This window comes from Pteropus medius, unplaced genomic scaffold (genome assembly GCF_902729225.1).
Source record: "Pteropus medius unplaced genomic scaffold, Ma_sr-lr_union100, whole genome shotgun sequence".
Taxonomy (NCBI): Eukaryota; Metazoa; Chordata; class Mammalia; order Chiroptera; family Pteropodidae; genus Pteropus; species Pteropus medius.
The window spans coordinates 5,165,229-5,186,155 of NW_024356333.1; the positions used below are offsets into that span (position 1 = coordinate 5,165,229).

The 20,927-nt window shown below is 38.6% G+C and overlaps 1 protein-coding gene across 11 annotated transcripts in view; it reads left to right on the plus strand.

Moving 5' to 3' along the window:
- Positions 1 to 20,927, plus strand: part of TPK1 (thiamin pyrophosphokinase 1) — a 278,577-nt gene that overhangs the window by 186,439 nt on the left and 71,211 nt on the right. For all 11 annotated transcript variants that reach the window (XM_039861312.1, XM_039861315.1, XM_039861320.1 and 8 more), the window contains one exon: positions 18,998 to 19,109. In XM_039861312.1, coding sequence (XP_039717246.1) covers positions 18,998 to 19,109 — 112 coding nt within the window. The remainder of the gene's footprint in view (positions 1 to 18,997; positions 19,110 to 20,927) is intronic.

Sequence of the window (20,927 nt, forward strand, 5' to 3'; positions counted from 1 at the left end):
TCGTTGACTGGAGCGATCCCTTCAGGGGAAACCGGAGAGGAACAGGGAGTAGGAATCAAATGTTTCTTCCACTGTGTTTAGTTAGAGATGCCCACTGAACCTTCACGGAAGAATCTTGAGTAGGCAGTTGGATTTGTGAGTCTGGAATAAACATGAGATTTTGTTAGTCTTAATATTTTAAATTATTTTTGTTGTGCCTTAGAGATTTTTTTTTTTGATTACTTTTAAAACTTGGAACTTTGTTATTTAAAGTTATGGAGAAAATTCTTATTTAAGAAATTGGGGTCGAAGGAAGTTTGAATTGCATCATAGTGGTATATTTTTTTGCTACATATAAAATTTTGATCATAATTTCACTTTTTCTAATCCAAAATATTTACTCCCTGTAGAAAATCGGTTCTCCAAAGAAATGTGCACTTGTTCCCTAATTCATCCTCTGCCCCTCTGACTTTGCTGGTTGATGTCGGGGCTCTCTGGATATGAACTATAGAATGTTTACTATTCACTGTATAAATGATAGTATTGCTCCATTTCACATTTAGATTCTAAAATAACTCAAGGTGACTCTCATCTTTAAATCAAATATGAAAATAGATGGTTTTGATGCACATTTATAATATGTTCATGAGATTCCATTATCAGGCATTAAAGACTACATTTCAGAACAATCTATATTGGGAAGAAAATATTCGTAGGTATGCAGATATGCATCTTTTCTAACATGGAAACAATTTTTACTTCAGGACCATTATTTTTAAAAGCAAAACTTAATTATCAAGTGCTTTTTAAAGTAGAAACAATTATCTTTTATATAATTCTTGTCAAATTTGTGACGTCAGAAGTTTATCTGGCTATTTCTGGGCAAGTAACAGGAAAAATGTTCGAGTCAAATAATAATAAAAATGTACTTTTACTTTTCTCTTTCTTTGAGCCTCACAAAACTCGATCTAGATTACTCTGTCTGATTTTTACAAGATTTATTTATTATTTTCATTAAGAGATTTTTCATTCATATACAGTTGTATGCACATCTGTCATTTCTCTCTATAAACCATATTCATTCCTACATATACATGTATTTTAAGTAAAACAAATTTTTGGTTGTTTTAAAAAATATTAAAATTCTAATTAGATATACAATCATTAAGACAGATCCATGGTTTTATATCTTAAAATGTATTCATCGTTTGATTTTTATTATTTAGAAAGTATGTTATCCTAGCTCTTTAAGTTTTTAGAGGTGACATTTTTTTCTAACAGGGACTGCGACCATCTTTGAGAAGCCAAAACAAAGAAAATCCTCCTTTTGGGTAGAGAAGGGGGAAAAGCCTCATATTGTTGTGCTGAGCTCTCATAAAAATGACTAGTGGTACTTGCAAGCATCATTCATCAGGCTTACGTTTTATAAGAAAAAAAAATCCCATTACCCACTCCGTATTTAAGTCTTCAGTGCTTAGAAGGCTTGTCACAACCAGGACTCAAGGTCCGAAACAGTAAATCTTGGCACATCTCCATTTTAGCAGCTCCTCCTGGCACAGCCGGGCTCAGAGCACCCTTCACGCTGGAGTGTCACATTCCGTTCGGCCCTAATTCTTTCACATTTTCACCCATCATTACTAATTTTGTAGTGTTGTTAGTTTTTACATCTTCCCTTATTTTAAAACCAGATTAATCTAAAAGTTTCCCTATTGGTAAGAAACACCAGAAAAAAACATGGGGCACGCTGCCCTCGCCTTAATTTAATCACGGTGCAGCCGACGAGCATGTCCTTGTGTTCCGTGCGCCTGGAGAACTGGATTTCCGTGAGGTCGGAAAACAGCACATTCACCTTAATCTCGTGTTCTTTCTGCACCGTCCTGTGCTTTCTCCCTCCAGCACACCACGCTGACTTCTCACACAGCAGAAATATTCCGATTTTCCACATTCACTCTATTTGAGTCTGTAAGTTCATGTTAGGAAAGAAAGGACTGGGAATTGTTTTATTATTTATTCATTGGTATCTGAGAAGTGGCAGGTTAAAATGTGCTACTTACGTTTAAAAGCGTATATATCACATATATTATTCTTTCACTTGCAAACATATGTTATTTATGTTAACGATATTTAGATACTAACTTTCCTCGTTTGAGGAAGTTATATCTATCTTTACTTTTAGAGTGCATTTTTTTCATAAGTTACTTAAAGAATTGAATGAGGTCATTTATTAATACTCAAGTCTAATAAGGCGTCATCCTTCAGCTCTCAGAAGAGGGACATAAATATAAATAATTTTAATGGGAAAAAAAACTACCTAGTGTTTAAAACTCTTCTTTTATGCTTTCTAATGTCAAATTGACTGTTAAGGGAGAGTTTCTACAGAATGAACTCTAATTTTTCTTTATTGGATACACTCGCAGGCTGGCCCCTATTGCTCTAATGCCCAGTGTTTCTAAAAATTGAACAATTAATTTTGAAGTGAGTAATATTTTTTAAAAAATCATTGAGAATTTATCATTACCACAAAATTACTTTTTCCCAGTAACTTCTTATACCAGCTGTAGAGTCCAACTCAGAGTCAGAAGAATCGTGGGATTTACAGAGGGGTTAGTATGTAAAATAAAGCAGTAAAATAATGACACTTGTAAGACAAATAATGTTTGGTCATTGGGTTTTTTCTTTCATGTAATGGGCTTTATACCACTTACTCGGTCTGTATTCACAGCAGCCTTGAGATATTGGGAAAGTGACGTAACAGTGCTATGTAGACTGACCTTAGAATGGGGGTCGACATGGAGCAGGGGGTCGAGATGGAGACAGGAGGAAGTTATGTCAGTGTATTCCCTGGAAACGCGCTGCATGGTGATTGCACCCTGTCTTCTGCCTCTTGTTTTCTCCACTGGGTTATCTGACAGAATTAGAGAATCGTTAAGGTGAACAGCACGGCCGCTGTCCCCATGCCAGGGCATCGTTCACACGTTAAACCCACCTCGGTCATTTTTTAATTTGCTGAGACAAAATAATGGGGATGAAATAGCTAAGATTTATTGAAAACCATGTGCCAAGCACTGTTCTAGGTGCTTAAAGTGTACTATTAATTTGACCATTGAAACAACTCTGTGATGTTAGGTATCTCCTCAAATTTGGGAATAAGGGAATTGAGACAGAGAGAGATTCATTTAATTGTCCAGAGTCACACAGCCAATACGTGGCAGAACAGCAGCTGGTTCCAGGCAGTCAGCCCCAGAGTCTGTGCTGATGAGCAGTGTTGCTGATTCTCTGAGCCCCTTCGTTGCCCAGACAGTGATAAACAAGCCAAAATACAGTGACTAAGGTGGAATGAATGCCAGTGCTCATTTATGAAACGGTCATCTGAATGGCCCTTAAGAGGGTCATAGTAGTTTTTATAAAATAAACAACTAAATGGAAAAGCAACATTTAATTGTTTTCATAGGTAGGTGAAGAGATAACTCATTGATCGAAAACCATATCTGCAGGCTTTCAGCTGTTTTTCTCGTGGGACGGTTTTCAGACCCAGGTACATCGGTGCATCCAGCCAGTGTGACCGCTGGATGTTAGATGCCAAATAGTTAAAAACTAATGTTACTGATCATTAGAATAAAAGCTTTCCATGGCCTACTCCTTAACATTCCCCTGCAACAAAGAATTACTGACATCGTGCAGGAAAAAGTTCAGAATATTTGATCCTGCCTTTTTTTTTTATTGCTTATGTCTTTAATGTTATGTTTTTTTCTAAGTCGCTAGTTACATACACATATATGTAGCCATCTATTTCGCTTGCCGTTGTCTCGTATGATGGCGTGCCAAAATAACACGCACTTGCACATTTTAACTGTGAAACACAGAAGTCATGGCAGGATTAATTGTGATAAGCTGTCACTAAGTCTGTGATAGTATTTAATTTGGATTTGGGGAATGAAAGAAGAGAGGATATGAAAATGCCAGTGACATTCAAGAGCAGGACCTTAGTTTTTTATAATCCTAAAGGCTGTTTTCTTACCGACGACTTCAGAAATTAAGCCCTAAAAACGCCCTCGGTGCGCTGGCTTTTCTGAGTGCCAGCACTCAGCGGTGGAAACACGGTGCTTTTCTCGTCCACGTCTAGAGGAGGACGTGCTGTCAGTTATTTAGAATCTGATTTATGCCTGAAGAGAGTGGCTGCCACTCTGTGATTTCAGGGAAGCCGGGTATCAAGGAGCAATTTTCAAAGAATTGAAAGCCGGCGCGGTGCTATGAATAAACCCTGAGAAGCTTCGACCGTCCCTGTCAAATGATGAGGCCATAAATATGTTGGTAATTCTGCGTTGTTTGTGAGCACCTGTTCTTTTCTGTCATCATGGAGTTTCTAGGATACCATAAATTAGTCCCGGCAAAACTAAAACAAAATTTATTATATAAAAAATTAGAAGAGTAGAAAATATGGGGTAGAGAACACAGGACGCAGCTCCTGAGGTGGGTCGGGTATTAGAGGGTCCAATTTTGGTAATTTTATAGCATCCAAACCAAATTTAAAATAACTGGTCACATTTAATCATCTATTTAAATGCTCTTAAATAAATGACTTTGGGCTAGGAAGCGAGGTAGTTAATGTGCAGTATTCTAATGCTTTTTTCCCCAGTGTGCAGCATTATGAAATACGGCTCATTCATGCTTTGATGCAGTCTTTTTAAATGAGTACATGTAGCATTGTCAGACATAAAGTGTTCTGCTTTAATGATATGTTACCTATCTTAATTTTATTAAGATGGAATTTGATGACTGTTGAGGAACTTTTTTCCTCTAACTTTGCCCTTGCCTCTCTCAAGCTGATAGCTTAGGAAAGATGAGGGGAAATCAGTCCAGATCACGCGCAGAGAAGGCCGCAAATAGAAAGGGCAAAGGGAAGCTGATAGTTTTCCCTTAGAGACAGAGAAAAATAAAGCTAGTCGTATTTACTTTTTTAAGGACCTATACACTCTTTTGAGCAAAAGTTAAAGTGTGTGTGTATGTGTGTGTGTGCGTGCGTGCATGTGCGTGTGTGTACGTGTACCTGTTCTGTTTTATAGACATGTAAGAAGCAGACAGGACACGGGGAGTGAGGAGGAAAAGCAACTGGAGGGAGGCAGACAAGGCAGTGCAGACTGCGACATCTAGAACAGGCAGCAGGAGGGCAGAGCGTGTGTCACCCGTTGCTGTGTAACCAGTTGCCACAAAACTCGATGGCTGGGAGCAACAAGAAACGTTTGTTATCTCTCAGAATTTCTCCATAGGTCTAGAATTTGGCTTTTCTGGGTGCTTCAAGCATGGGGTCTCGTGAAGTTCCATTGTGCCAGGCATCAGTTGTGTAATTCTGGCTGATGCTGGCTGTTTGGGGTGGGGGCAGCTTGGTTCCTCTCAATTTGGGCCTCCACGGGCTGTCTGGATGTCCCCATGACATGCCATGGCAGCTGACTTCCCCAGAGCAAGTGGCCTGTAAGAGCGAGCAAGCAGAGGGCAGCTGGAACATTTCCATGATGTAGCCTAAGGTCACACACCGCCTGCTACACACAGGTCAGCCCTGCTCAGCATGGGATGACTAAACAAGGACGCACATGCCAGGAGGCAAGGTTCACTGGCTGCCGTTTGGGAGGCTGAATACCACGGAGGACTGTGACGAGAGTGGCAGACACACACGGACACACGCACCCGTATGAGCAGGAGAGGGTGACACTCGGTAGTTCTGCTGTGAGGTGAGTGTGAGTGCCCCCGTCCCACCATGCATGGATTTGTGACCAACATGAACACCGCTGCGACACCAGCCGTTGCTTCAAACCCAGTGCATCACGTGCGGTGCGCTTAGCGGTGTCTTCGTGACGCTAACCTCACAGCACAGGCCGTGAAGCTCTGCCGCGCTCAGGCACGCCCTTTCTCTCAGAAACCTTACCATAGTTTTACCACAAGACATCAAAAACTACTCCCTGAAAAAAATCAGCGCTTTTGCCTTGCCGATGTTAAAGACGCTGACCTTCCATGTAAGAGATATCAAAATAAGACTCCTGTAACAATTAAGGTCGTGATCGATATAACCTGAGAGGCGTATTTATTGCAACATTTGCCAACACATAATATATAGTGTATTATGGGGCACTTTTCATGTCGCTTTCAGAGGACATAATTATCCTAACACTCTTGACACGAAAAATGAGAGGCAAGTGAATTGACTGTCTAAAATTAAAAGTAATGTATTGTTTCATTGCCCATTTTAATCCCTTTGTATGATAAAATAATAGTGAATGTTTATGGAGCCATTTACTCTGTGGCAGGTACTATTCCAAGTGCCTCACGTATAAAGTCATTTAATCCTCACAACAACCCTTTTATTCTGGTTTTATTGATGAGGAAAATGAAACTCAGACATGGTGGAAAAGAGATTCAGACCTGTGAATCTTTCTTTCGCACCTACGCTCTAACCACTGCACCGTGCGTGGAGCAGACTCCCGCAGGCTGCTCAGAACGGGTTCCTTAATAATAACAGCATCTCCTGTATACGCAGTCCGCGGGCAGAAGCGAAGGTCCCGCCAGACTCCTTAGGGCTAGAAGAGAGAAGTGGAAAGCTTTCAAACAGCTAGGAGTGTTTCTCTTCAGGGGCGGGGGTCCGGGTGGGGGTAGCTAGGTCTGACACACTTTTTGAAAGGATCGCCTTGGCTGCTGAGTTGAGGAGAAACTCTGGTGGGACAAGGCGGGGTCTTGACGTGGTGACTTGGGTAGTGAGGTAGTGAAGGAAATCGAGAGACGTGTGGCGGGAATCTGGATGTATTTAGAGTGTGGAGTAAGGAGGATTTCCTTATCGGCATGGAATAACAAAAACGTTTTACAGTTAAAGGATGGAGTAAATGTCAGCTCAGATCAGAAGCTGGAACAGAGAGTTTTTGAGGTAAAAGATCAAGACAGGTCAAATAGGCAGTTGGATATTCAAGATCAGACTTAGGGAGAGAAGTCTAGGCTGAAGATATAAATTTGAGATTCTCCAAGATCTCTATGATTGAGATCATGAGAGGCATAAATGTAGGTGGATGACAGAGGAGGATCTAGCTGAGACCAAGGGACTCAGCCCTTAGGCAGTCCAACCTTGCAGAGTTTCGAGAGAAGAGGAGGAGACAGCAAAAGAAATTGTGGATGAAGAGGAAAACCAGGAGAGTATGATATTCTGGAAGCAAAGGAAAGATAGTGTATCAAGGAGCAGAGAGGAATAACCTGCAAATTCTGCTGCTAGGTCAAGTCGGATGAGGACTAGGAATTGACCGTTGGGTATGTCAGTTTGGAGGACACTGGTGATCCTGATGAAAGCCAGTTTGGAAAAGAGGTTGGGGAATGGTTAACTGGAATGAATGTAAGAGAACTGGAGGAGAGGAACTGGACATAATGAATTTAGACAGATCTTTCTAGAAGTTTTAATGTAAAGAGGAACAAAAAAATGGGATGGCAAGGTGGTAACTGGCGTAAGAATTGAAGGTCGACAGCAGTTATATGGAGACAGCTAAGCTTAGTGGCCCCGTTGTGATCAATGTTTCTTGTATTCCTGCCTTGTATCCAACATTTACAAAGAACTTTCAGAGATAAAAATGAATGAGATATGGTTTACTTCCCTGAGGTATTTATCTTCCAGTAAGGGAGTTAGACTGAAAACCATGTGCTGTGGAGCCCACGGGTACGTGGTGAGCCCAGGCTGCAGACTTTGGGGAAGGGTGGGGGCAGGGGCATGGTGTCCAAGCTGAGTCTTGGGTCTTAACCCCTCTGAATGTTAACCCGACTGCTTCTAATTAATATTTTATAGATTGGGGCGGGGGTGGGGGGAGGAGCGGCGGGAATTGTCCTATTTGTTCCTGACTAAAAGTAGCCAAATCTTTTTAAAAATACGTCTGTATGTTAATTTTCTTAATCTTAGCTCAGTTGTTGGTGTTGCATTAACCATTATTTTTGAACTTCTGGAAAACCCAATAAGTGTGCTTTTAAAACACAAATGAGTGTCCACACATTTTTGTCAGCACCATCTCAATATTCAGTCTCTAGCAAAGAACAATAAATGAATGGGGAGACATAAATAGGGTGGCAGATGTTGAAGATGGGTGGATGAGGTCAAGGCCGGTAGTTATTCATTCATACTGCTCAAGTTTTTGATTAGGATAAACACTGGACAAGGTCATGCTAAAGCTTAACTTAGAGGTTGAATATAGGGAACAGAAGGCAAAGATGGGAGGAAGAGCAAAGGAATGAAATGATTCTGACTGGCTTTGACGTTAGATGCCTAGGAAAACGTTACCATGCAGTAAAAATAAGTGGACTTTCCAATCATTACACACTTGGGTTTAGATCTCACGTCTATCATGTTACTAGCTAGGTGATGTTGGGCCAATTAATGACTGTATGGAGTCTAATCCCTGTCTTAGCAGTAACTGTCACTCACGGTTGCTATGAGATGTTTGGCACCCAGAAGAGTATTAGAATATAGCAGATATTCAAAAATTGTTACCTCGTTTCTCACTCTCTTTCTTTAACTGGAACTTTCTCATTATTTCCTCCAGTTTTTATAAAGTTCGATAGGCATGCTGGGGTTTTAAATAAATAAATAAATGCAAAGGTGTTTTTTTTCTCCTTCCCCACCCCCTACTTCAGCAGCACTAACAATATCCCCTGAGCATCATGAACTTGAGTCAAAACAAAACAAAACAAAACGAGACACCCAACTCAGTTAAACAGGACGAACATAGGCCATGCTCCATCTCAGCAGGAAGAAACAGCTTCCTGCGGTTTATTTAGATAGGATAATGAATAGGATCATTCCAGTGGCTCTGTACTCTGAACTACCTCGCCCTTACCCTCTGCTTCGCTCCCAGTCTTAATGACTCGCAGCGTCCGGGATAACAGAAAAGAGAAGGACGCAGGGGACCGATGAGCCTGATGAAAGGGAGGGGAGGGTGTCTGTGTTGGGATGATCGTGTGAATCGGATTGTCTGTCGTCGAAGATTCGTCATACACAGCTCGTTTACAGAAAGCAAGTCGGTGCAGGTAACACAAGGAGGAAAGTTCAAATCTACATTGCGGCGCTGGAATTCTCATTCATTTACCGATTATGAGAAAATCTAAGAAACATTCCAGTGGATTTAGAATTTGAACTGAATTTTATTGAAATCGTTTGCTTACATCGAAAAAAAATTAAAAAAGAACCTCGCGTTACCTTCGTACCAGGCTCGGGTTATATTGAGAATTCCAAAAAATAACTTTAAGAATTGTACTGTGTATATGATGACCGGATATGAGATCTCAGGAGGAGTTCTTAAAACTTTTCCAGAACGGATGAGCAAAGTTAGAAGGCACATTCCTGTAAAGAAGGACTATTTCAGAATAGGGGACCATTTTGAGAAACATTTACAGAAATCTAGAGCTTCCGCGTAGCAAATGGAGATATGATTCTTCTCTTTAAGATATTTAAAAATCTTATAAGTTAACAAAAATATTTAAATAATTTTTTTTCTTTTTCTCCCTTCCTGTTAATATTTCACATTAGACTTGTGACAAATAATCACGTTCATTTATCTTTAAAAATTACTGGGACAAAGTGACTAGGCTTTTATAAAATAAAAAGCAGAAAAGAGTGAAAGGAACTTGTGCTGAAGTTAAACTTGGGACGTGATAAAGGGAGAGAGATAAGTAAATCAGCATTTATAATACGAATCTTTAAAGCCCAGTTCTTGGCACCTTATGCATGTTATCTCATGTAGTCCTGAAAATAACCCACTGAGGTAGCACTAACCCATTTTACATACAAATATAAAATGTGTACTCTGTGTACACACTGAAGCGTATTTTGAATACTACTGACAGGGCATTCATAATTACTGGTTTTGTGTGGTTTTGTCCTAGTGTCCAATTTAGCAGACATTACAGAAAGAATTCTAAGTGTCTGTTCCTTTTAGTTCAACTGGACCCTCCCTCATCTACTCAGATTTTGTTATTTTTCTAAGCATATTGGCACCTTTTTATCAATACTTTTTCCTTTTGCTTTAAGCCATTCATTAATCAGCCAGATATTTACTAGACACTTAATATGTTCCTTCTACTATGCCATAAATCCAACAGAAATAAGAGTCTTTGCCTTGAAATCAATATTTTTTAAAGAATACAACATGAACCCATTTGAGAGATGCAATACAGTAATAAAATGCCATGTTTTGTAGTATAAATACATCATGATTGTAGTATAAATACTTAATGATTGTAGTCATTAGAAGTATGCGATTTGTGTTAACTGGAATGCATAGGGGAGTTTTTATAAAAAATTCTGTAGAGCTTTCCCTTTGCTTTGAATTTTCTCCAGGTCGAGGATGGAGAAAATAGCAAAGAAATAGGCAGAAGGACGTGGGCATCCTGATCATGCTGTATGTTAAGTAAACATTTATCTGAAGGTCTTTGAAAACTCTGTGATCAGTCTTTAAATGTATCGTTCAGTGTAACCTGTCCTGCTTCCACTGTTAGACATTCTTTCTTCTGGGATAAGTATTGTCTTTAGAAGTCATCGTTTAAACTGTCTGTATTTTTTGGAGGAGTCAAGAGTAGATTTCTGACAATTTAACATGAGAGCACTCACCAGATTATTTTCTCTGACTGGAGTGAAAAGGGAGTCATAAAGATAGGGTAGGATACGTCATAAAAACAAGGCAATAGGCAATAGGAAAGAAAGGATAATCACTGATTTTACCCATTTTATTTTGAAATAGGTAAGCGTTAGGGGGTTAATGAGGAAATTAGCCTATCATTATAGTATTTTACTATCTCTAACAATAGTAGGTATTTCATAAATATTTTTGACTTTTGAATAAACTAGTTTAAGTAGCATTCGGAGGTTTTCTTTTGGATAACTATCCAGTATTGTTGTTAACCTTCTAATCAGAGAATACAACTACCTCATGTCAAAACACATATGATTTCAGCCTGAGATTATTAAATAATTTCCAAAACCTAAGGCAGATGGAGGTTATTAATTTCAAAATATATCATTGAAAAATTCTGGCTATGAAAAAATTAACTCAAAATATCAGTTTTAGATGCTGTGTGCAAAATTACTATTCCAAGGCAGTGTTTTTTAGGTGGATGTCATGAGATGCAGATTCCATGGGTAATTACGAGGTGTTATTTGAGGGGTAGGCGAAGGATCAAGTGTGGGAAACACTTGCAAAGGTAAACAGATTTTTTTTTTTTTTTTTTACTGCAATGCTACCTAGAGCATCTAATGCTGACGTGCATTAGGACTTCCAAGAGGAGAAACTAAGAAGCAGTTTTTCCAACAATCTTATCTGACCTGCGAGTAGTATTCTGTGGAATGTACTTTGGAAAATATGCTTCTAACATGACTTGAAACTCTAAAAGCTACCCATAGATGAGGTATTAATGCATTTTCAAAAGGAAATATTCTAAAATCAATATGTGAGTATATTTACATGTAACATTGACTTGATATAGGTTTTTGAATAAAGCCAATACACTTATATTTTGAATTCTATATTTGTGGAGCAGAAAAGAAAAAAATCTACAAGTCTTTTAGTTCTGAGATTTTACAGCTGTAAATTTGCTGGGGGGCCACGTCTGTTGTGACCACTTTCAGTCACATGAGTAGTCACAGTATGAAAATATGCTGGCACAAACATCTGTCTTTATGTGGGGGAGGTGACCTCTTCTCCTGGCAAATACAGTATAGATCCTTCCATTTATTTCTTGCACTTTTCTTTCCTGCAGGCTATTTAATTTCCCATGGTGTTTGTTGATAAAACTTTAAGTACCTGGACAAACTAACAAAAGACGAGCTACCAGAGGTTAGCCTTGTGTTTGATCAGTGTACAGCAGTATTCTCTCATCCTGGGTCTAACTGTGTGCCAGAAATGTTAGCTGCAATTAGCCACAGGGTGTAAGTTTAGCATTAATAGCAATTTGATGAATGGTTATCCATTTTATAAATGGGCATTGCCACCTGCTTCTGGAATCTTTTATACTAAGTAGAAAGTGCATTTATGTTCTTCCTGTGTTCAATTGCTTTGTGAGTGATCTTGTTAAATTGCCATGTATTTGGAGAATGTGCATCAAAATATCTTAGCATAAAACTTGGACAGTTATTGGATGGAAGGTTGTAGAGATGTAAACAGGATTCAGATATGCCTCAGTGTGTGGTATTTTTTGCAAAAGCAAAATCTAGGGTGGATTTTATCTTTTCTCTCAGCCATGCCCTAGTCATTTGCAAAGAGGAGGTATAATGCAAAGCGACAGTGATTTTTTTATTGCTGTTTGTGTATTGCTCTAGCTTTGCATTGGCATCTAGGGAAAGTGACTCCGTGATGCCGCCTGTTCCTAACACACTCACAGCTATGATTTCTAGCAGAGGTGCCCAGCAACATTTTTGCTTCTTTTCACTAAATCACAATTTTATACCTTATTGAGGTAGTTAATATGTTTAAAATAACCATGATTGGAAAAGCATACTGTCGGTGATTGATTTTTGTTCCGTCTTTGCTTTTGGCTTCCAAGAGTTATCTTAGCTCAGAACAGGGGACAGAATAGGAACCTATGAAATGATTCATGAGAGTAGAGGGAAGTCAATGATTAGTTCAGGTGGCTCTAGTCTCTGGTAATGGCATAAATCGTGAGAGAAGTTCTTTAATGTCAGCCTATATGACTGCCTGTGTCAAATCACATACAGGCTAGCGTATATTTTGAATCAAGAAATCTGAGGAATTAACAAAAATTCCTTTTCTTCATTTTTGAAAGATGTCACAGACTTGAGGATATAGGAGAAAAGCATAATATTGCTCCCCTTTAGCCATATGAAGCTAAATTTGCATTTTAAAAAACAAAGACTATTGGCTAAACATCTTTTTGGAACAAAAGAAAAAATATTAATTGATCGTGGACTAAGACTTATCTGTAACTTCTCAAATCCACAAACTCGTTTATCCTCAGATTAAAAATGTCAAGGTCTGAAACAGTAGCCTTAAATGACACTTTAGACTAGGTGGATTTAATTTATATTTTTAGAGTACTTCACCCCAAAGCAGCAGAATATATGTTATTTTCAGGTGCACATGGAACATTTTTCAGGATAGACCAGACCACATGTTAGGCTACCAAAGTGTCTCAATAAATTTAAGATTGGAATCATGTCAAGCATCTTCTCTAAACACAATTGTGTGAAACTAGAAATCATTTACAATACAAAATCCTGAAAAAACACACAAATGCATGGAGGCCAAATAATATGATACTAAACAATGAGATCAAAGAAGAAATCAAAAGGTATCTTCAGACACGTTAAGAAGAAAAGAGAGAGGACCAAAATAAATAAAATCAGAAATGAAATAGAAGTGACAGCTGACACCACAGAAACACAACATTTTATAAGAAAATACTACAAACAATTATATGCTGACAAATTGGACAATCTGGAAGAAATGGGACATTCCTAGACACATGCAGTGTTCCAAGACTGAATCAAGAAAAAACAAAAAGAAAACCTGAACAGACCAATTACCACTAATGAAATCGAATCAGTAATCAAAAAAATCCCAACAAACAAAAGTCCTGGCCAGATGGTTTCACAGGTGAATTTTACCAAACATTCAAATGAGAATTAACGCCTGTCCTTCTCAAACTACTCCAAAAACTTCAAGAGGAGGAAAGGCTCTCAAGCTTATTTTATAAGGCCAGCATTATCCTGATTCCAAAATCAAAGACATTACAACAACAGCAACAAAATTAAAGGCCAGTATCCCTGATGAACATAGTGCAATACTCCTCAACAAAATATTAGCAAACCAAATTCAGCAATGCGTTAAAAAGATCATATATCATGATCAGGTGCTAAGATTATATTCTCAAGATGCAAAGTTGGTACAACATCTGCAAATCAAATACCATGATATACCACATAAACAAATGAAGGGTAAAAATTATATGATCATATCAGTAGATGCAGAAAATGCATTCGACAAAATTTAACATCCATTTATGGTAAAAATTCTCAGCAAACTGGGAATAGAGGGAACATATCTCAAGATAATAAAGGCCATACATTACAAACCCACAGCTAACATTGTATTCAACAGGGAGAAGCTAAAAGTATTTTCCTTAAGATCAGGAACGAGAGAAGGATGTCCATTTTTACCATTTTTATTTAACAATATTGGAAGTCCTAGCCACAGCAGTCAGAAGAAAAAAATGAATTCAAATTGTAAAGGAAGAAGTAAAACTGCCATTATTTGCAGATGACATGATATTACATATAGAAAACCCTAAAGATTCCACCAAGAAACTATTATAACTGATAAATGAATTCAGCACAGTAGCAGGATACAAAATTAATATTTAGAAATTGGTTGCATATTCATACACCAATAATGAAGTGTCAAAAAGAAAAATTAAGAAAGCAATCCCATTTACAATTGTATCAAAAAAAATAAAACACCAAAAAGGTAAAAGACCTGTACTTGGACAATTATAAGACATTGAAGAAAGAAATTTAAGAAGATACAAATGGAAGCATATACCATGGCCATGGATAGGAATAATTAACATCATTAAATTGTCCATACTACCCAAAGCAGTCTATAGACTTAATGTAATCTCTGTCAAAATATCAATGACATTTTTCACAGAACTAGAACAGATATTTCTAAAATTATATGGAACAACAGTAGACCCAGAATAACCACGACAATCTTGAGAAGGAAGAATAAAGTTGGAGGTATCACACTGCCTGATACCAAAGTATATTACAAGGCTATAGTAACCAAAACGGGATGGTACCGGCATAAGAATAGCCGCATAAACCACGGTAACAGAATAGAGAGCCCAGAAATAAACCCAGGCCTATATGGTTAATTAATCTATGATAAAAGAGGCAAGAATATACAATGGGTTAAAGACAGTCTCTTCAATAAATAGTGTTGAGGAAACTGGACAGATACAGTAAAAAAAATAAATAAAAGAAAACAAAACAGCAGTACCTTCTTACAGCATACAAGAATAAAATCAAAATGGACCAAAGACCCAAAACCATAAAACTCTAAGAAGAAAACATAGACTTTAATTTTAGAGCCGATTAGGCTTACATAAAATTGAGCTGATCTTATTGCCTTCATCATTCTTTACTGCAGTTGGAGCCCCACACATACTAATGTGTTGATCAGACCATGACCAAACCATTCAGGAGGCCAGAAGGAGAGGCTGGAAAGTCTTCGATTAAAAGATCGGAATTAACTGTAACACACTGAAAATAAAACAGCCCAAGGACAGGAAGATAAAATGATCCCTCCGTGATGAGGAACGAAGAAGTCTCTAACACAAGGTCTCCTTGTCAGAGACACCGTTACCCAGACAGGTAGAGCCATCTGGGCCCGGTGTGCATTCCTGCGCTTCTTCATCCGGCGTCCTCTACTGCCTGGCGTCCCGGAGGCTACGGGTCACTTGTAACCCTGCCGATATACTGTGTTTTCTGAGGGGGACCTGGGACCTTAATAGGCTGGGGTCTGTGACATGAAAAGCCCCATTTCTTGTTCCTTCGGTGCTGAAGCCAGAGCAATTCTAAGCAAGTCAGAATTCCCACGGCACCCTTTCTTATCAACTCCCTTCATTATGGAGTGGAGAATAATTTATATTTATCATCTGAGTCTTCAGATAGAATTATTTCTATAATGAAAAGTAGTAAGGAGAAACAGAACTCAAATTCAGATGGCAAGCTATTCAGTGTAAATCAGGGAAAAATTTTATGCCCAGCAATTAAGGAAGCTTAAACAAACAAAAACACCCTGTTTTTTAAAAGAGAGAGAGAGAGAAAAAAAAAAAAGCAAAGTTTGTAATGGCTACTGAGAAGCGGCCGTGTGCTCCTCTGTGCGTGGTATGTCCCATCTGGCTCACACAGGTCTCAGACCTGCCATCACATTGTAGTCAGTCTCATTTAATGGATGAGAAACTGCAGGGTCGTTGAGAGACTTTTTTTAATTAACAGACCTTATTTTCAGAGCAGTTTTAGACTGAGCAGATTAGACTGGGTTCCCACATACCCCCTCTTCTCTCCATGACCTCTGTTATCTAGCATTAGTGTGGTACGTTTGTTACAGGTGATGAACCAGTATTGATACGTTATTAACAGAAGTCCATAATTGACATTAGAGTTCACTGTGTTATACACTCTTATGGGTTTTAACAAATGCACAGTCATGTGTTCACCATTCCAATGTCACGCACACTCGTTTCACTGCCCTGTGCACCACCCTCTCCTCCCCATCAGTGAATGTCCCGATATCACCTTATGGCCTTGCACACGTCGCCCCTGGCCTGCAGAGCTCTTCGTCCTCCCTTCAGAGTTGACTCCTGTTCATCCTTCAGTTCCCACACAAGCGTCACTCCTGAGGGTACCCCTCGCTTGCCTTCTGCCCACCCCGCCCTACTCCTGATCACGTCCCTGATCTGTAATCTCTCCTACTTCTCTGAGCTTTGCCCTCCATGCACTTATCACAGCTTCCACGTGTGTAGTGGTGTAAATAACTTGTCTCTGACACGAGCGTGGAGGTACGTGAATAACATGGCTGGACGAAGAGAAGTATCTCAAGTCTCCTTCCTCGGCCCCACTGCTGCTGCTTAGGCATAGTATCCATATTACCAGTTACTCCGGCCACGAGCAGTTTTTAAATCCCCCTTTTAAAATTCTACAACCTAAGCACGGTTTCTTGACTTGCACACATATGAAATGATGACAAAATTAGGGCCACTACACTTTCTTCCACTCTCTTTCTCACCTGGGTCTTCTGACGAATAAAGCATAATTTTTAATTTTTATACTTTAATATGTAGAAAGTTTCTGTAACTAGATAATGACTTCTATGCTTTCACTCTAAATTGATACTAAATAAAATCATCAAAGATTATTTTTTTAGAGATTATTTTTTATTTCATTCTTCAGTTTCTTCTATACTGTATTCCAGTTATTCCTCTTTCTTTAATGGCTATTTAGAATTATTGGAATATTTCATCTATTTTGTTCTTCAGAAGAGTCTAAGAATTTCTAAGTCTTATATTGCTTTGTATCTAGGAAACATGTTTACTGTTTTATAAGTTCTCAATATTGAGTCAGTTACACTTATTGGTTCATGGCACAGATCATCACTCTGATCCCAAGCAAAAATCTGCATCGATTAATTGATCAATTGATTCTCTTTCATCCCTATCCCACATTCCCATACTCTTTACCCTTCTTATAGGCAAACACGTTAGTGTGTACAAACATTTTTAAAATTTTGTTTTTAGAGAAAGTATCTTACTGTGTTTGAATTTAATTTACATAGGTAAGTTGTGAGTTGTATAATTTACACTGATTCTGTTCCCTACTATGCGTTATGTTTTCACAATGCACTGTGTTTGCAGTCCACGCATGTTTCTCCGGGTGCATCTAATCCCTTGCTTGGTATCTACATGGCTTATCTATCTGTTCTCCCGATGGTGATTGCCAAATCCAGAATGTATTTTATATTTCCTTTGAAATTTTTCTTTGCACTTGAATATATTTAAGCCCTTTTAATTGAGTTTATGCCTTCTGACTGAATGTCCAAAGAGAATTTTAAAACCTACCATATGAATATATGTGTATGAATTATACAGATAGTAAAGATCTGAATGAATTTGTATTAAATTCCAAGGACTAATATGTAATCTAGCAGTGGTCCCCAACCTTTGTGGCACCAGGGACCGGAGCTCCTATGAGAATCTAATGCCTGATGATCTGAGGTGGAGCTGAGGCGGTGATGCTAGCGCTGGGGAGCGGATGCAGATGAAGCTTCTCTTGCTTGCCCGCCTCTCACCTCCCGTGTGCGGCTCAGGGGTTGGGGACCCCTCATCTAGAGAACTGTTTTTCTAATAAAAGCAATCCCTTGACTAAAGATAGTCAACTCGTACGTCGAGGCCTTCTATACAACAGAATAAGGCAGCTAAGTCTCCTCAGAAGCTTATAACACAGTACAAAAGGCATAGTTGGACCAAAAGCAAAATGATTGTAAAAGGAGACTTAGCTGCCTTAGTCTGGTAGTATGTCTATATTGAATATACTTTAAACTTTATTAAATACAGAATATTCTTTGGAACTTATTCCCTAATTAGTAACTTTTTCATTTCGTTACTAATTGCATGCATGCTGTGGCATTTTCCCATAAGGACTTGCGGTATCTTTCTATAAAGACCATCTACCCTAAGGATGATGAATAGAACAGAAACGGAAAATCATTACTCTGTTTCCAAGCATTCTATTTTAAAAGCAAACATTATGGCCTCAATTGAGCATTACATTTAACTTAATTTCCTCATAAAAGGAAAAATTGAAAACATGGTAATTTACATAAGTTTTCATAATCAAAATGGAAGAAACATACCAGCTCCTCAGGGCTGATCCTGTTTCCTAGTAGAAGTACTTCTCACTAGAGCAGCTATGGATATGGGAAGCAGGTTAAATAACTACTATTAGGGTTGACATTGAATGCTGAAATTTAGAATCCCGATTCTCAAAACAGAGATTTTTCTTGGGAACCAGTAGTTTTAATTACACTTGAACAACTGTTTAAGACCCTAGAATTCTGCATCATATAGCGCTACATCTTCTGCATGTGGAGTCAGTCTCACCTCTGGAATTGACAGGTAGGGACATGTAGGAACCCTGATTCTGCCCTTGTTATCTGTGTGGTCCTGGACACATTTAATCTCTGCAAGCTTCAAGTTTCTCATACGTAAAAGTAATAACAAAAGCAACCATGTAAAATTGTTGCTGAGATTAAGTCGGGTGAAAGGTCCTGGGATTATTCAGCATATACTACATGAATTTGCTATCAGGATTAAGTTGATAAACCGTGTGTGGTTCCTAGGATGGTGCCTGGTGTATCTGACCAGGTCTTCAATGCCCATTAACATCCCTTCCTTTCTCTTCTGGGTCTTAACAATCATTCCTTCTCCACTTCAGGGGAAGCACAGATTGCACGTGGACACGGGAATGGAGGGTGATTGGTGTGGCCTTATTCCTGTCGGACAGCCTTGCAATCGGGTGACGACAACTGGCCTCAAGTGGAACCTCAGTAAGTAAAACCCTTGCACAAAGGGAGTTTTTCTTTCTGTTCTAAATTTACCTTTGGCATGTACCGAGGAATGAAAATGCTGGGTCATAAGGTAGGTCTGTGTTTCACCTTTCAATGGCTGCCAGGTTGTTTTCCAAAGCAGCTCTGCCCTGTTAGGCTTCCACCAGCAGTGTATGAGAGTTCTAGTTTCTCCACAGCCTCACCAACACTTGTTATTATCTACTCTTTACACATCCTAGTGGTTATGAAGCATTATCTCATTGTGGTTTTTATTTGCTTTTTCCTGATAACTAATGATGTCAAACGTCTTTTCATATGCTTGTGGGCCATTTGTATATTTTCTTTGAAGTAATGTCTATTCAGATCATTTGTCCATATTTTAGTGGTGTTATTTCTCTTTCTCAGTTGAGTTGTAAAATTCCCATATATATTCCAGATACAAGTTCATTATCAGATATACGACTTGCAAATATTTTGTCTTTAGCTTATCTCATTTTCTGAAATTTCATTAACTAAATTAATTTAATTTTGATGAAGTCCAGTTTTTTTCCTTTATGGATCATACTTTTGGTGTCCTATCTAAGAATTCTTTGTTCTGCCTTCCTCATGATTTTGTGTACTTGAAACCTAGTTTACTTTAACAGAGAGGTAACTGGTCTACCTAATGGAGTAGGCTCTTCTCATAGGCAGACCTCTGAGATTTTATCATTAGCTGCTCTTATTAAATTTTAAAATGTTTTTCAGTACCTATTAATTGTATTAGGTCCTAGTTATACTAAAATCGTCTGGTTTGAAAACGACAAAAAATGAGGTGGATCTGTTTCGTGAACTACAAATACTGCTTCCAAAATAAATCATCAGGCATTGTGAATCAACTTTAGTCTCTTTCAGAATAACAGTAATTTAATCAAAGAGCTTCGCTTGACTATCAAAGGGATTATCTCTTGACTGACCAATATCTCTAAGGTTGTAAAAAGTCATTCTTTTCTAACACTCAAAACGTTCGGATTCCTATAAGGAAATAAATATTTCAAGAAATAAATAATTTGAAGATACAAACATATGTTAAAAGAACTTTCTATGTGGCACTGCTAAAACAATTAGAAAAAAACTGGAGATATTTTAAGGCAGATGTCTGGAGAATTCACCAGAATTTGAAAGTGTGGTAAGAACAGATCTTTCTCAGTGCACATATTTCTGTGCACTGGGAAAGAAATATGTGACAAGTTCTGAGACTGGTTAGCTGGACCTGACACCAGCTCCCAGTAGAATCTTGTTTTTGAAAACAGCCTAAAACAGTTGTACTCTTTGGAGTTCCCATTCTTTCCAAGGACGCAGTCCAGTCCATGCAGTGGTGAACTTCCTCCTGGAGCTGATAGTGACCTCGCCGTTCAGGGCAGGCACCAAGACAGGAGCCCTGAGCAAAGCGGAGAGGAGGGCTGGCAATACGGCAGGACTCTCCGCTTCCTTTATCTCCCAGTAACGGGAAAGAGTCACAGGGTTGGGCACGATTCTTTGGGGCTCTCTAGAACCTCCTCTGGTCCCCCATTTCCCACAGTGATGCGTACACCCTAATTCTGTACAATACAGTTTTCTCTGGGAACTGGGCCTTTGGCCTGAATCAGGTAGGGCTTTTCACCTTCCTGCCTGTGACAAGTCTTTGATCTTGCTGTAATGCTGAACCCTGTTAATTATTTATGGAATTACAGATTGCTTTGACTTTTGAAATAATTCCTTTCTCTACAACTTTGTGAAAATAAGTAAACAGCAACTTCATGGAATATTCAGAGCAACAGAGTTGAGATATAGCGTTTCATT